At 39.6% G+C, this 18,770-nt stretch overlaps 1 protein-coding gene across 10 annotated transcripts in view; it reads right to left on the bottom strand.

Moving 5' to 3' along the window:
• LOC137281888 (peripheral plasma membrane protein CASK-like) overlaps positions 1–18,770 on the bottom strand; it is a 462,595-nt gene that overhangs the window by 328,530 nt on the left and 115,295 nt on the right. For all 10 annotated transcript variants that reach the window (XM_067813583.1, XM_067813580.1, XM_067813585.1 and 7 more), the window contains one exon: positions 18,426–18,538. In XM_067813583.1, coding sequence (XP_067669684.1) covers positions 18,426–18,538 — 113 coding nt within the window. The remainder of the gene's footprint in view (positions 1–18,425; positions 18,539–18,770) is intronic.

Below are 18,770 nucleotides of genomic sequence, written 5' to 3'. Positions count from 1 at the left end.
AGCTTGACGAGCAAATGCTTTAACCACTAGGCTGCCCCATCGCCCCTGGCATCGTGGAAATGGTTACTGAGTATCCATCATGTTTCAGCAACATAGGCAGGAGGACCACCATATGGGACCAGAGCAAATGTTCTCAGGTGAGCTACAACTCAATTAAATTCAGACACAGCTGGATGTTCATAAAGTACACAATTACAGTTAAAGAGATTGTGTCAGAAGCTTTGACCGAAAATAGCATCATTACTCCATAATTATAATGAACTCATTCACTCATCTGATGAGGTTTACACGAAAATGAAGTTATTGTGATTCAATTTGAGTTTTTAGCTCCATACAAAGCCCACCATGTTGCTGCTGGCACAGGAGTGGCCATTCATGTGCTAGTTTAAGAGGAATATCCTTTCGTAACAGTTTCAGCAAAAGTAATCTATACCTATGATTATGGATTCTGATGATCGGGAAAATGGTTTCTGTCACTTTCATTTAATTCAATTCATTTTTTCACCTCAATTAAATCAGAAGGCCCCATACATTTTAATGAGACTTGCCATAATAATCTTGTCAACATAGAATAGGAAATATGAATATATGAAAATTTGGCTGCTAAACAACAAGCAAAAAACAAAAAACCATTCTACAGCCATGATAGTAGACAAATCTGTAAAAAGAGAAAATCATGGACTTCAACGAGGAAATTGACATTTCAGTGTTAAGTCATTTTCTATCAGCAGATTCTTGCTGAACCTTAAAGATTCCTGGAAGGAACACAGAGTAAACTACATTTACAACAAGCATGTCTGCCAACAGCAACCTGTTCAAATAGGCTGAGAGATCTGGATGATCCCTGACATCTGAATCAACTGACTTATAACATGTTCATGATGTCTGTTACTGTATTGTTAGGTTCAGATTCAACCTTTTTTCTACCCACTGTCATGCCTTAGGATGTAATATTGGTAATATTAAACGACTGACAAATAACAAACCCTGGCACTGTGACTACATGGCAACAATCATGTGCTGGTACTTTTGACTAGTTGCTTGCTTGCTTGATTGATTCATTGCTTGCTTGATCAATGGGTTGACTGACACACAATATGGCAAATTCCTCCTTCAGTAGGGAAGCGATACTTGTTTGTTTGTGTTGGTACTATGGAATACTGTGTGGTTGTTCTTTTGGGTCGACAACATGGCTATCATGTCCTGTACTGCATAATATTGTGTGATTGTTTGACTGACTGACTGGTTGACAACATGGCTATCATCGTGTGCTCTACTGTAGAACATTTATTGACTGAGTGATTGATTGATAATATGGCTCTGACCATTAGCTGTACTGTAGAACATTGGTTGACAATATGGCTCTGACCATTAGCTGTACTGTAGAACATTGGTTGACAATATGGTTCTGACCATGAGCTGTACTGCAGAACATTGGTTGACAATATGGCTCTGACCATTAGCTGTACTGTAGAACATTGGTTGACAATATGGTTCTGACCATGAGCTGTACTGCAGAACATTGGTTGACAATATGGTTCTGACCATGAGCTGTACTGCAGAACATTGGTTGACAATATGGCTCTGACAATGAGCTGTACTGTAGAACATTGATTAACTGATTTAAGATTGAGTGAGTGAGTGAGTGAGTGAGTGAGTGAGTGAGTGAGTGAGTGAGTGAGTGAGTGAGTGATCATATGGCTACAGTTGTGTGATGTCTGGGTACTGCAACACAGTGAGTGAGTGAGTGTTGTGCAATGCAATCTGCACGATTTCACCGTCAGCCAGTGAAGAAGTGATACCTGTTAGTCTTTTTTGTACTGTACACAGTAAACCCAGGATGAAGACGTTCTGGACATGATAAATTCTTCATAATGATCCATCAAATTCAGATTTATACAGAGTGAGTGGGGGAACATGGTTTTACCCAGCTTTTAGCAATAATCCAACAATATCACGGTGGGGGACAGTAGAATGGGCTTCACACAAGGTACCCGTCAGGGGAATCGAACCTTGGTCAGTAGTGTGATGAGCAGACATCATTGTTACCCAACCAAATTGGCATCAAAGTGTCCAGTAGACAAGCAGTGCCAATATAGGTCTCTTCAAGACATCTTGTCTATGGTGGAATCACCATCACAGTCCAGTAGAGCAGCAGTGCCGATATAGGTCTTGTCAAGACATCTTGTCTGTGGTGGAATCGCCACTGGTGTCCAGTTGACCAGCAGTGCCGATATAGGTCTCTTCAAGACATCTTGTCTGTGGTAGAGCTGTGACCAAAGTGTCCATCAGTGTACTGGCACTAATCTGGTTCTAGATCTGTAGGCAACACATCTATAGGGTCCACTTGCACAAAGCGATCTTAGTGCTACAATGATTGTAATTCCCATTCTCCCACATTGGCTTACGACAGTTGTAGCCCTAAGATCGCTTTGTGCAAGTGGGCCCAGCAGTGGCCGAGTGGAGATTTACACTTACAGTATTTCCCTAGTACCTTCAACTAACAGGCCAAGAAACAAATTTATCTCTTTTACATATATAAATAGATCTAATAACAATAATATAAAAAATATGCCTTCAAAAATTTTAGATTTTTAATTTTTTACTTGAGCTGGACTCCTTTTTGAATGTATTTTCCAGGAAGTTAGAGACTCCCATCACATGGCTTGCTGCTTATATTATACACAATGGACATCTGAGGCAGGTCTTACTGGTGCAAAAATTATGGTTCAAAACTCATGACGTGTAGATCATTGTATAAGAAGTCTACACAATGTACTGAGGCTTCAATACCACAGTACCACCTGTGTCCATAAATTATATGAGAGATTTTCAGGTGATTAAAAAAGCAGTTGACTGAAGCTGGCTGTTTCATGTCTAATCATTGCATAAGTTAACAGATGCTGGTGCTGTCTTAATGCACTCGTAACATACAACAATGTAAATGCTTAGTGAGTTATTGTTGTTTTGCTTGCTGTTTAATGCCACACTCAACAACACTGCAGCTGTGTCTTAATGCACTCGTAACATACAACAATGTAAATGCTTAGTGAGTAATTGTTGTTTTGCCTGCTGTTTAATGCCACACTCAACAACACTGCAGCTGTGTCTTAATGCACTCGTAACATACAACAATGTAAATGCTTAGTGAGTAATTGTTGTTTTGCTTGCTGTTTAATGCCACACTCAACAACACTGCAGCTATATTGCAGTAGTCTGTAAACAATCAAGTATGGACCAAACAAACCAGTGATCAACAGCATGAGCATCCATCTATGCAACTGGGATACAATGCTATGCAACAACCCAGCCAGCAAGCCTGACCATCTACTGCCGTTAGTAGCTTCTTACAAGCATGGGTTGCTGATGGCCAATTCTAACCCAGATCTTCACAGGTCCACACAACACTCTTAACTACAAGGCAGACTCTTCTCTCCAGATGAAGATAACAGCTTGGCTGTTTAGTTATTGATTCCTGACTGACCACAGTGTTGTCCAGGGGGAGAGGGTGTACCAAGATCACCAGTTTCTATCTCCTGATCGCCAGCAGATACAAGATAATACCATCTGTGATGAGTCAGAAATCATATCACACACCTCCTGGTTCCTGGAACTTGCTCTAGGTGGTCAGTATCAGCTATAATTTCCTGTGAAAAATATCCAGTTTATACCCTGCCCTCAAGCCAAGTGTCAGATGAATGCTGTAGCATGAGTACGAGGGTATCTGAGGACTGAAATATACACTGCACTGTTAAAACATGCCAGAACAGGCATGAAGTTCAAAATTGGTTTCATTTCTTTAAACACAAATGAGAAATGCTAACCTGGGTTCATAACTGCAAGGTCAAAAGAAAATCTGACAGTAACCTTTTCAGCTTTGAAAAATGTGCAAATTGGTTATATTTCATGAAAGTAAAACAAGAAATCTGTTGAAAGCTGGGTTCATTAACTGCAAGGCAAAAGAAATTGTTGCTCTTTATCTGTAAACATGGTTTCCAGAGATCTTACGACAATCATGATTTTTTAACACTAGTTTTACCCGTGATCAACCATTATGCCCTAGTACTAGGTTCAAGATGTATAAACATTTTCATACATAGACAAGAGACCTTTAAAAACTGTCCTAAATATACAACATTTGTACATTACCTGTCCTTTTCAGGTTTCCAGAAACTCAGGATTGGTTACAAATGAATATTTAAAGAAACAAATTCACAAAACTGTGGTTCAAAAAATCATAATCAATTTGACACCCAGTGGCTCACACCAAAACAATTATAATTATCTTTCTGAAAAATTAAATCTTAAAAATCTTCTTTGATGTGTCACCCTCACTAAAGAAAACTTTATCATTACTACTGAGGAACTTTTAATGACACGTCTCTCGTTGCAAGCTGTTCTATGTAAATACACTACTTATTACATTATACTGTCCTACAATTATTACTCCAGTGAAAGATAAAAGAGAATTTTAGATTGACAGCTGATTTTGACAGTGAATCTGTCCACTTCAGAACTAAACATCACGTTGTTGAAAATCAACAAAGGTCAGGTGAACTTCAATGAATATAGTTTTCTGCCATTCCAGCAATATTTCAACTGGGGGAACACCAGAAAAATTGAAGAAAGGTCATTGGTATGGCGAGAGAATGCTGCGGGTCTGTGAAAGAGAGAACAGATGCAGGCTGGTGGACGTGTAGTATATGATGATGAAATTGATTCCACACATACAGACCATGTGCTGCACCCATCACACTAAACGTGATCGCACACAACCTGGGGCCCCTTCCACAAATACCTGCTGAGACAGACCATGTGCTGCACCCATCGCACTAAACGTGATCGCACACAACCTGGGGCCCCTTCCACAAATACCTGCTGAGACAGACCATGTGCTGCACCCATCGCACTATACGTGATCCCACACAACCTGGGGCCCCTTCCACAAATACCTGCTGAGACAGACCATGTGCTGCACCCATCGCACTATACGTGATCCCACACAACCTGGGGCCCCTTCCACAAATACCTGCTGAGACAGACCATGTGCTGCACCCATCGCACTAAACGTGATCGCACACAACCTGGGGCCCCTTCCACACATACCTGCTGAGACAGACCATGTGCTGCACCCATCGCACTATACGTGATCCCACACAACCTGGGGCCCCTTCCACAAATACTTGCTGAGAAAGACCATGTGCTGCACCCATCGCACTATACGTGATCCCACACAACCTGGGGCCCCTTCCACAAATACTTGCTGAGACAGACCATGTGCTGCACCCATCGCACTAAACGTGATCGCACACAACCTGGGGCCCCTTCCACACATACCTGCTGAGACAGACCATGTGCTGCACCCATCGCACTATACGTGATCCCACACAACCTGGGGCCCCTTCCACACATACTTGCTGAGACAGACCATGTGCTGCACCCATCGCACTAAACGTGATCGCACACAACCTGGGGCCCCTTCCACACATTCCTGCTGAGACAGACCATGTGCTGCACCCATCGCACTATACGTGATCCCACACAACCTGGGGCCCCTTCCACACATACCTGCTGAGACAGACCATGTGCTGCACCCATCGCACTATACGTGATCGCACACAACCTGGGGCCCCTTCCACACATACCTGCTGAGACAGACCATGTGCTGCACCCATCGCACTATACATGATCCCACACAACCTGGGGCCCCTTCCACAAATACCTGCTGAGACAGACCATGTGCTGCACCCATCGCACTAAACGTGATCGCACACAACCTGGGGCCCCTTCCCTCACAATGGCAAGCGCTAGTGGGCAGCACTCATACATTCTAATGTGTGTCAAATGTCAGGACGGTGCGCAATAATTCTTCTTTGCCAGTAGATATGACTACAAGTAATTCTTAAAAAGCTGCCACAAACTTCTATTTCTTCACAGACTGAAAAGAGTACTCCCCCCTGTAAGTAAACACATGTTTACCTGTGCCAAATCATAAACCACTACTTGTTATAAACAGAACTGTGTTTTTTTTATCAATTAACACAACATTTCTCTTTGGTCAAGGCATTTAATCTGTAGTTGCTTCTGTTGGCAATGTTCTGCCTTCTTTGTCTTGGCCAGTCCACCTGACACCAGTGTTACTGAACTCTCTAACTAAAACCTCACTATTGATGACTTTTCTGGGCATGCTACTGATCGCATGGTGGTGGTGGTGGTTGGGGGGGGCAGGGGAGGAGTGAGTGAGTGGGTGATTTTAGTTTTACTCCGCACTCAGCAATATTCCAGCTATATGGCGGCGGTCTGTGAATAATCGAGTCTGGAGCAGACAATCCAGTGATCAACAACATGAGCATCAATCTGCGCAATTGGGAACCGATGACTTGTGTCAACCAAGTCAGCTAGCCTGACCACCCGATCCCGTTAGTCACCTCTTACGACAAGCATAGTCGAGGAGGAGGAGGTGGTGGGGTTGGTATCTACCGCTCACCATTTTGCATCCTTTCAAAAAGCTCTTTCACAAAAAAATATGTCGACAGTTCCAGATCAAGCATGAACAGCAAGTGGAAGTATTTCAGTGGAAGTAGAACATCAACATCCATCACCAAAATTCTGAATATGCTAATAGGCACTTCTACTCCAGAAAAACAAATAGAAAAGTCAAGAAAAAAACATAAAATAAAATATCCGCCAATGAGGTCAGCTATCTCTCAGATCACGTCACACGTAATCCAGGCAGTTAATGTGTGGCAGACAACACTCTCAAAATATCCCAAGGTGCCACTTTATCTATCTACCAGTGTTCAAATCTATTACAAAATACTGCTCATTATTTCAGTTCCATTACACATTCAATAGTTTTAGTGATTCAAGGTTTCACAGACCAACAGTTTTCATGCACAAAGCAGGAATTTTTTTTTATCAAAATCATATTACAAATGAAAGGCACTGTAAGTGAATAACAAAGTCGGCACCTGAACAAGCGATAAATCCCACTTTGTGCAAAGTATGTATCACAACACAATCAACTCTAAAATCTTTTCCATTTTTCAAACAAATTCAAAATCGATGATCCCAAAAACACATTTAAAAGGAAAAAACCCAAAACTTCAAACAGGCTATTTATAACTAATTGATTTTATCAAGACCAAGATGAGAGGAGCTCCTGGGAAGCAAATGCAACATCTGACTCCCTCCCACTGAATACATCGACCAGCATCACCAGATGGGGAAACATGTGGAGGGGGGAGGAGTTAACTCCCTTGAATGGAGCCAAGGTTATTTTATGCGCCTTTACACAGTCATGCTGAGAGTATTTGGTTCAGTTGTCCATTAAGTTAAGTATTTTATGACGCTTTTAGCAATATTCCAGCAGAATTATGGGTGGGACAACACACTGCACCCAAATGAGGATTCGAACCTGTGACAAGCAAATGCTTTAACCATTTGAATGTGACCCCATTGCATCTCAGTTGTCTCAGGTTCATTAGGGTTAATGTTGAATGAGGTGAATGAGTCAGTGAGTACACATACCAAGTAGTGAGTGGGTGAGTGAGTTTGTTTCACTCCGCATTGGCAATATTCCAGCAATGGGGACAGCAGAAATGAGTTTGAAACAATGACCATATGTGAGGAATCAAACCTCTGTCTTCAACCAGACGAGTGAATGTTTCAACCAGTAGCTGTCTCATCTCATCTCAGTTGTCTGAGGATCTTTAGGTGTTTATGTTGGACAAAAGAGGATTATTGAGGCCCTAAATTAAACAGGGAGATAGAGAACTAATGCATCAGACAAATGCATGTTTTCAGAACACTGGGTCTTGCACTTATTTTGTTTTGACAATGTAATGTATAAAGAGAAAATTCCTGATTTTAATGCCTGATGATGAATGAAAGAATACTTTGTCTCAATACCAGTCTCAGAGCCCACGATTAAACACAGATCACCTGGTTTATGAGATATTCATGTATGTATGTGTAGCAGGGCATGGAGTCATCCTTAAGATGACATCCTTACCTTGTCAGCTTGCTGACGGGGTTAACCTCTTTGGTCATGTAGACAAGGCGTCTGACTTCGGATCAGAGAGTCCGTCGTTCGAATCCGAGCATGGGTCTCGGAAATTTTGTGGCCGCTACATATGGTAATATTTCCTCTGGGAATATACAGGAATCTTTGTGGAGGTTGTTTATACAATGGCATCCCAAATAGATCCTGTTTACCTAGACATGGGATTCAGTGCAGCACATACACATTTCCACACAACTGCTCACTGTGATGAAATCTAAAGGAAAATGTTGGAAGCTAGTATCTGAACAACTGCTCACTTACTTAATCCACAATGATGTTGGAGTATAATCTGATTACACCAAACAGATGTCAACTACTCAAACTGAAACTCTGGTGTTGTTCAAAAGGTCAAACAGCTACTACCAGGCTCAACCAATCTAGCATTTTGTATTTATTACAAACCAAAAAAGCTTACAAAAAACTGAAGCAGATATCGTGCTTTAAAAGATGCTTAAACTCGCACCTGCTTGCATTTCCTTCAACAGATTAACTGTACATATTTGGTTTGGGTGAAATGGTCTTTATAAAGACCATCAAATTGTGAAAATTTAAATTTGATTAAATTCTATACATGTATTTGAAAAAAAAAGTACTCCTTTACATATTTAATAATTTATCTCAGATTATTTTCAATTACCATAAAAACATACTGTCATAAATTTGAAAGGAAAGGAATTTCGGAATAAATGTGCAACTAAACTGCTTCAGAAAAACCCATGCTATGTTAGTCACTGTTACAGTTGCACACAAAACTTGGAGGATTCGCTAATCTCCGATGCCATGTTTTGAATATCATCAGTAATTTATAGGACCACAATTATTTCCCCCCCATGAACTGTTATGTTGACATTTATTACCTCAAACTCTACGTACATGATTACTCGGCCATCTAAATTTCACGTTAAAACCTGCATGTCAGGCTCTTTCATTGCCAGTGTAAATTATTTTTTTAAACTTCCCACATTATGATGCGTGATATGAATTTTGACCAGCGATCTATGGAATGCTGTTTACAACTGTTACTGCATTGAAACAGCAAGTTCAATGTATAATTATTGCCAACTTGGTACTCTTGGTGGAAAAGATACAACTATTTCTCAAATATAGAAACTATTTCTTCAGCATCAATTTTGTTTTCAAACCAATTCAAAATTGTGAATATTCTGGGGCCAAAAAGGTCCCAGGAGCCTGCTTTGTACAATGACAGTGAGGTTTTATAGCGAATGGTTGAGATTGACCTTTGGCCTTTGATGTGAAAGAGATATACTTTAACTGCAATGCTACCTCAAAGCATGCTTAATTAATCAAATTGATGTTCTCTCAGGGTCACTGTCAGTGGTGGGTAAGGTTTTAAACCACATGTATGGAATCGAACCTGGGTCTTCGAAGTCATGAGCAAATGCTTTAACCACAAGGCTACCCCAGTGCTGCCTGCAAATAGTCATGAAAAGTGATGTTCCTATCTCACGCTCACCACGTACATCACCCGTTGGCTTCCAGCTCAGGTTCATGGAGGACGGACTCAGAGGTGATGCTGTATCAATGTATTCTCACTTCGAGGACGACTCAGAAACTTCATCTGTGCTCCCCCAAAACTGACCAATCCCTTGATAAGATGTCAGACAATTCACACAAGATTACCACCTATTCATATCCCACAATAAACAGATGCAAGACACACAATCAGATTCCGTTAAGATCTACCGACAGGTGTCAAACAGGCATATCACACTTTGCCAATATGGGTAAGCGCAGACAATAAAAGCAGACAATAAAAGCAGACATGGTATCAGGGGAGAATTTATGATTGTTTTTATAGCTGCATACACACGACTCATCCATTTGTGAATGTCAGCGGCAGAATGGCAGCTGTCAAGAAACACAGAACTACACTGGGCTCTCAGTTGAAAAATTATGTGAGATCACTTCACTAAAGGTACAAGACCTGGGTGGGTGAGTGAGTGAGTGAGTGAGTGAGTGAGTGAGTGAGTGAGTGAGTGAGTGAGTGAGTGAGTGAGTGAGTGAGTTTTCAATCTACAGTGTTCTTTTCAACAACATTCCATTGATTTCTCACAAACCTTTTCCTGTTATATATCACTGAGATAAGAAAGTGACAATAATTAAGAAAAATATTTGCTGTAATCAACCTTTTCTTCGTTCATAAAACCAGTGATAATTCAAACTAGTTTCCAATCATAACATGATCAAGTACAGGCAAATTTAAAAAGTTGTCCTTTCACTTTTTCATGAAAATTCACATATGAACCATATATACGCTTATCAATATTAAGAAAGCAAAAACAGCCTTATCCCAGTTTCATTTAGTTTATTACGATAAAGTTCTTATCAGAGAACATTTAATAAGAAATCTACTGTATGCAAATACTGTGAATTAAATGTCCTTTGAGATCAATACCATGTTCTGCTAATTTCTGATCATACTAGTAACATTAGACGCAAATATTTACCTTGTTAATTTACGCAACAACTGTCAAAACACAAATTTATCTAGCTGTTGTCAACTGCCTGTTGTATATTTATTGAAAATATACCTTTGTTTGTTCATCATGCTATCATGAAGAGAAATTCACTCCACTGTCGAACATTGTATATGCTTGTACTATTGGTCTGTGGCCTTCAGTTCTAAATAAAAAGATTTACTGATCACAAGCAGTCAAGACCTTTATTACTCCTAGCCAGCACTAATATTTTCACAAATATTCCCCTGACTTGCTTACTGTAGAAAACTGCATTCAACAGATTCTGTGAACGACAGCAGAATTCAGTCCTTCAAGTCAAGAGCCATGTCATGACACCTGACAGGATTTTATGGAACTGCCCACAATAAACGACATTGAAGCAGTCATAAAATCACCACATAAACTTATGACATCAGCTTTGTAGGATGCTATGGTTTTGAAGACTATTTCTGGCACAGGCTGGCTGTATGAGGTTCATTGAGGCTTTCTAAAAGTCATCATATGAAAGACCTTGAATACATGCTAATTCCACACCAAAGATCTCTAACCAACAACGGCAGGTGCTTCCGTCACCAAAGCTGCCTGTCTGCGCTTATCTCTCTCATCTCTATGCTCAGCTTCAGAAGAAACAGAGAGTTTAGTGGGAACAAGCTAAATCTCTCTCTGGTTACGGTTACAAATGGTGAGTTGATTCATATCAGTAACAAACTAAAACTCTCTGTGGTTACAGATACAAATGGTGAGTTGATTCATATCAGTAACGAACTAAATCTCTCTGTAGTTACGGATACAAATGGTGAGTTGATTCATGTCTGTAACAAACTAAATCTCTGTATTTACGGATACAAATGGTGAGTTGATTCATATCAGTAACAAACTAAATCTCTCTGTAGTTACAGATACAAATGGTGAGTTGATTCATGTCTGTAACAAACTAAATCTCTGTAGTTACGGATACAAATGGTGTAGTTACGGATACAAATGGTGAGTTGATTCATGTCTGTTTCAAACTAAATCTCTGTAGTTACGGATACAAATGGTGAGTTGATTCATGTCAGTAACAAACCAAGAGTCAAACTCAAGACAATTATGGGGTCCATCTCACATCTGGGAGTGAGTGAGTAAGTTTAGTTCTACACCACTTTTAGCAATACTCCAGCACTATCACAACCAAGGTACAGAGTTCTCTCCCTTCAGCATATACTCTAGCACTATCGCAGCCATGGTACATCAGAAACTTGTGGTGTAGAGTTCTCTCCCTTCAGCATATACTCCAGCACTATCACAGCCATAGTACATCAGAAACTTGTGGTGTAGAGTTCTCCCCCTTCAGCATATAGTCCAGCACTATCACAGCCATAGTACATTACAAACTTGTGGTGTACAGTTCTCCCCCTTCAGCATATACTCCAGCACTATCACAGCCATGGTACAGAGTTCTCTCCCTTCAGCAAATACTCCAGCACTATCACAGCCATAGTACATCAGAAACTTGTGGTGTAGGGTTCTCCCCCTTCAGCATATACTCCAGCACTATCACAGCCATGGTACATCAGAAACTTGTGGTGTTGAGTTCTCTCCCTCAAGCATATAGTCCAGCACTATCACAGCCATGGTACATCAGAAACTTGTGGTGTTGAGTTCTCTCCCTCAAGCATATAGTCCAGCACTATCACAGCCATGGTACATCAGAAACTTGTGGTGTAGAGTTCTCTCCCTTAAGCATACCAGACAACAATGTACCTGGTTCAATTCCCATTTTGCATCAATATGTTTCCAGGTTTGTAAGGACAACAGACAGCTGGACTTTCACCAAAGAGACAAATACTGAACACTAATACCTTGGGCTTCTGACATCACTTATCATGAGAGAGCAAGTAAGCATGAACAATCTGACAAGTTTCCATGACTATTTCACCATTGAATACCATGGCTAGTGACACCACAAATTTGCTTCACAAGTTGCTCCCAAAATGAGAATTATACCTATGAGCGGTATGACATATGATCCATCAGACCAACTGAATACAAGTACTGTTATTGTTTAAGATTTATTCTTAAAACTTCAGTATGAATGCATATTGTTTAACCCTAAGGCCAGTTGAAGTAGTATTGATATTGCGTGAAAGTTGAGTGTGAAGAGAAATTTTACATCATCAAGTTACTTTAATGCAAGTACTGATATTGCCTAGGTTTTCACAAAACTTCAATATGAATTCACATAGTTCAACCATCATGGTAACTGAACATTAGTAGTGATATTGCCTAACTTTCTAATCTTATAATGAATTAGGTCTGAGAAGTGGGATATTAACACTGCATTGACCAATATTCCACAAATGATTGAGTCTGCACCACACACACAAGTGACTGATGTAATGAACATATATCCATGCCACCGAAAGGGCAGGTCACGAGTACATTTCACGTTCTAACATCATGAGCCTAAAGTGTGAGTGAGTGAGTTTAGTTGTACGCTGCACTCAGCAATATTACAGCTATATGGCGGCGGTCTGTGAATAATCGAGTCTGGACCAGACAATCCAGTGATCAACAACATGAGCACTGATCTGTGCGACTGGGGACCAATGACATGTGCCAATCAAGTAAGCGAGTCTGATCACCCGCTCCAGTTATTCGCCTCTTACAACAAGTACAGTCACCTTTTATGGCAAGCATGGGTTGCTGAAGGCCTATTCTACCCCGGGACCTTCACTGTCTGAGTCTAAAGTGATAATATTGTTGTAATACAGTGGTAATAAACACTGACTTGATTAGAAAGGCAGCAGTGGTTACAAAGGACAAACATAAAACATCTTATGATCTGATTTTCTTGCAGTCATCATACAGGTTCACAGAATGTGGTTCAAGATATGATAATTACAGCATTTTTGACAACAAAAGTGTTCATGAACTACATTACTTGATTTTACATTATTACCAAGGCACAGGTGAAAAAAGGGTAATCAGTTTATTTAAAATCTGATCCAATTACGTAGTTCAGCAATGGTATTATTTATAGCTGAATGAGTGTAATTTAAAATTCATTATTTTTACAAAGCAATAAGTCTTTACATTTTTCAAGATGAGGCTTGAGTGAGTGAGTGAGTGAGTGTAGTTCAATAATTCATTATAAGCCACATGCAGCAATATTCCAGCAATATCATAGTGGGGGACACCAGAAATGAGCTTCACACAATGTACCCAAGTGAGGAATCAAACCAAGGTCTTCAGCGAACGTTTTAACCATAGACCTACCCAACAGCTCTTCCAAGTCAAGAACCTACACTAGCAGTTATCTTTTCCTTTCACATATTTCAAAGGCTTCACATAAAGGTGAACATGACCTTCACATCACATACTAAGGTCAATTGTCATCACATTCATGGAAACCACTCTTCATGTTGATAAACCTCGCTGATAGCTCTTGGCAGGAGGACCAAGGAAAACTGAGAAATTATTAGATCGTTAGCAGAAAGTAATGATGACAGATTATTAATTATCCTTTAAAGCATTCAGAGGGTCAAACATGATCACTTCAGTCTTTTTTCAAAATGGCTGTCTCCCCATCAAAGATGGATGAGATAAGGAAACTGCATGCATTATTTCATAAGAAGCAGCTCTCTAGTCAGATTCACTCCATCTTGTGTTTTACATCTGATCTTTGAAATGATTTGCTCAGGTGCTAAGAACGTTTTTTTTTCATTAGTGATAGTTGTTGCTTGCATTCACTAAACTAGTGAAAATATTAAGACCTTCAGTATTGTTTCACATCTGACCTCGTGTTTAGTGCTGTTGTATACCTGACCTAAAGTTTAGTGCTGTTGTACATCTGATCTCATGTGCTGCTGCTGTCCGATCTCATGATTTGTGATGCTGTTATCTGAAGTTAGGTTTACTGCCTGATATCAGATCTCAGTATTTGTGATGCTGTTATCTGATGTTAGGTTTACTGAGTGATATCAGATCTCAGTATTTGTGATGCTGTTATCTGATGTTAGGTTTACTGAGTGATATCAGATCTCAGTATTTGTGATGCTGTTATCTGATGTTAGGTTTACTGAGTGATATCAGATCTCACTATTTGTGATGCTGTCATCTGATGTTAGGTTTACTGAGTGATATCAGATCTCACTATTTGTGATGCTGTTATCTGATGTTAGGTTTACTGCCTGATATCAGATCTCACTATTTGTGATGCTGTTATCTCATGTTAGGTTTACTGAGTGATATCAGATCTCATGATTAGTGATGCTGTTATCTGATGTTAGGTTTACTGAGTGATATCAGATCTCATTATTTGTGATGCTGTTATCTGATGTTAGGTTTATTGTCCTATGTCAGATCTCAGTATTTGTGTCCCATGACTCATCTCAGTGATTAGTGTCGTATATCAGATTTCATGATTAGTGTCTTACATCAGATTTCATGATTAGTGTCTTATATCAGATCTCCTATCAATATTAGTGTCCTAGAATCTAACAATGATTAGTGCTTGACATACAACCTCAGCTGGTACTGAATCCCATGGGCTTATAGCGGATGAGATTACAATACTGATTCTGAAGCAAACAAAATCCTCACCGACATAAAATCCCTAGACACCCACGAATAGAGATAACAAGTCTCGTGTGATTTCTTAAAATGAAAAAGTCTGCGTTGGTGGACTTAAATATCTCCTGATAAGAGGAGATTACAGGAAGGTCATGTGCGGGCATCTTGTATTCACACAGTCCCTGGGAGTAAAATCTGGATTTTGCTGCTTACTTCACGAAACAAAAATACTTTAAGCGCATCTGAAAGAAGCTTATGATAAAAATGTCTACATGTCTGATTCTGAGCTATATGACTGGTTGTGCAAGTCCAACTGTAGACAGGAGTATCACACCTTTCCAAAGATCCCACATAAATGTTAATGTTAAGATTCAGAAGATGTCTACCGACTTACCGATACAAGAGTCATCAGAAGATGACATATCCTCCCGGCCCCGACATATTTGAAAGAACTTGGTTACTTGGTGTATTTTTATACTAAGTTTGAATCATTTCCATGAAAAACATAAATGCAAAATATCAGTAAAAGCAAAAGGCACCACTTCAAGATCTGCCTCATATATTTGCCAAGTTCTGTTGAAAGATACCAAATGGTTTTCACATTGTGCTCAGGAAATGGAGCCAATCCCTCCTTTTTGAGACTAAGTCCGAATTGTTTCCACAGAAACCCAGAAAAGAAAAAGATAAATATCTGCAAATAGCAAAAGGCACCACTTTAGGGATTGCCTCACATATCTGCCACGTTCTGCTGACAGACAGCAATTGGTTTTTGAGTTGTGCTCCAGAAACGGCGGCCATTTTTCCCTTTTTAAGTCCAAACTGTTTCCATCGAAACTGGGAAAATGATAAATCATAAAAAGCTTTTCTTAGAATTTGAGCTGTGCTGAGTTGTGCTCCAGAAATAAAATGATTATGGACAGACAGACAGATGGACAGACAGACAAAGCGTGACTATATCCCCCCTAATAAGAATAGTTTTCTTACCTCAAATTTTTCTAATCTCGTCAGGATGAGATAGTAAGTTTGTGAGAGAGCAAATAAGTTTTTCTACAGCATTGAGCAATATTGCAATATCAAAGAATGGGGACATGACACCAACTTACTCCTCTCACATTAAACACCAAAAAACTTAATAAATGTAATCTCAATGAATCAATGAGTTCTGAAATATCTTTCTGCAAAGAGAAATCTTACAGCTAGACTGGTTTTCTGAGGTGGGCATGGTTATAACTTGTATCTAAAAATTCTGGAAAAAAATAATTTCAAATCATAAATCATTCATTTATGTTGGACACAATGAGAGCAATATGTCAAACTCATGGTCCCCCTACCCCTACATAATATGCAAACTTTTGGTGGATCTGTCCAAAAAAGGACCGGGCCCTAAGTTTGCCAAATGAGAGGGTTTCTTTCTTGGAGATGGACTAAAAACTAGAAGAATTTTATAAGGCTTTCTCTTCCTTCATAATATTTAACTCCAGATTTGCAATTTGAGTTTCACCCCCATGCATATGCTGGTATAAAAGAATTTCTGTAAATTAAGACTTTAAACTGAAGGCATGAAAAACTAGCCTCATTATCCCACTTTCCCAGCAAAAATTTTTACACCCAGCAAACTGACAAGATGTTTATTACAAGTTCAAAACTTTTTTGTTTCAAACAAAGAGCCTCCTTCCATGACACAAAACATTAAATACTTGGTGTAGCAGTTGGTTTGTTTAAACACTTCATGGATGCGTATATTTGACTGCCATAACTATGTACGACAAAAGGAACAAACCACATGTGTTTCTTGGGCTTAATGATCAAACTTTCCGGAAGCTCAGTTCAACGTTTTTGTCTTTCATTGTTACACCGTGACAATATGATGGAATGTTATTCACAGCACTGTTGTTCTTTCTAAACTTTTTGAGAACCATAAATCCTCATAGATCTATCAGGATCCATATGTTTTTCTTTTGGACGGAACCAAACCTAGAAGAATCTTTACAAGGCTTTCTTGTCTGTTCCCAGGATAACTGACAATTATCTAACATGGTTACAGCTCCTAGGTCAGATTGGGTCCTGAGCACTGAATATATGTCTCGCCTACTGAAGAGATTTTTTATTTGTTTAATGTCATAGTCTTCCAACTTCATGAACAGCCTAAATATTCAAGTCTGGTCCAAACTATCCAGTGACTGACATCATGGGTATCGATCCAAAGAATTGGCCACTGAAAAAGGAAGACAGCGACACCAAGACAATCTTCTTTATTCACTTGAAAAGCAGGAGAAGGGTATTTTTGAGAAAAATAAACACAATTATTGCAACATAACTGATCCTGACAGTTATATTTACTTTCACTCCGTTCCTATTCAAGGTAACTGTTAAGGTTTGACTGAGCACTCATCGATTGGCTTGATATTTGACACCTTCTCAAAGTTCATACATATATTTTTCACAAAAATTGGTCTCCTACAAACTATCCAGTGATTGGCATCAACGGCATTGAAAGTGAGAGACAGCAATAATGAGATGATCCATGAGTAAGCGAGAGTAAGTGAGTGTCTGGATTTGGGTGAGTGTCTGGATTTGAGTAAGTGAGCAGGCAAGCAAGTACAGTTTTATAAGTTTAAAATACTATTTAAGGTAGTACCATGGCAAGTGACACAAAAAATTGGCATAAAAAGTTGCACCCAAATTGAGAATCACAACTTTGGCATAAAAGAGATTTCTTAACCATCAAGCCACTTCAATGCAAGTACTGATATTGCCTGTGTATTCACAAAACTACAGCATGAATACACACTGTTTGATCCTCACGCCAACTGAAATAGTTCTGCATGAGTGAGTGAGTGAGCAAACGAGCGAGAGTAGGGGGGCACCACAATTGGGCTTCACACATTTGAAAAGGTGTTTTTAACTCTGAACCTTCCATGTAATACATTAACCACAATGCTACACTACTGGACGGCTTGTCAGACTATGATCTTACTTAAAAAAACACAGGAGTGGTTCAGGCCCGGTGCAAACAAACCATAGTTTCACAAGGTTGCTATTAAGAGAACAGTTTTTATTCACACTGAGCCAGTACAAGACTAAGATGCCTTAATTCCTGGGACAGCAGCCATATGTGTGAGTGAGTTTAGTTTTATGCCGCTTTAATTCCTGACATATCACTTGACACTAGAAATGGCTTTCACACATTGTGTGCCTGTGGGAATCAAACCCAGGTCTCCAGTAGTCCAGGTCTGCCCCAGTAGCTATATGCAACACGACAGTATAAAACAAAATGAAAATAAGTCTTGCTTAAGATGTGATAAGACACAGAGTCGCTCACTCACCTTCTGTACCAAGACCAGGGCTGGATGTGAACTTGGCAACATCTACGATCTTGACAGCAAATTGCTGGGCCGTTTCCTTGTGGAGACATCTTCTAACCACACTGAAGGGTCCCCTGAAACACAATAATTTACACATGAAATGAGGGTCTGGTCCTCATTCTTGGAACCAATTTATCTCCCATAATAATACCATGTGCTCTTGTAACACTAAAATCATTTTTTATGGATCATCAACTACCGACTCAGAATCCTTGTATAAATCTTGTGCATGACAATGAACAGTTGTAGAAGCTAACGATAACACCAGTTCAGATTTTCTATTCATCTTGTTTTATTTCCTCCATA

This window comes from Haliotis asinina, chromosome 4 (genome assembly GCF_037392515.1).
Source record: "Haliotis asinina isolate JCU_RB_2024 chromosome 4, JCU_Hal_asi_v2, whole genome shotgun sequence".
Lineage (NCBI taxonomy): Eukaryota > Metazoa > Mollusca > Gastropoda > Lepetellida > Haliotidae > Haliotis > Haliotis asinina.
This window is presented reverse-complemented; position numbering and strand designations above follow the sequence as displayed.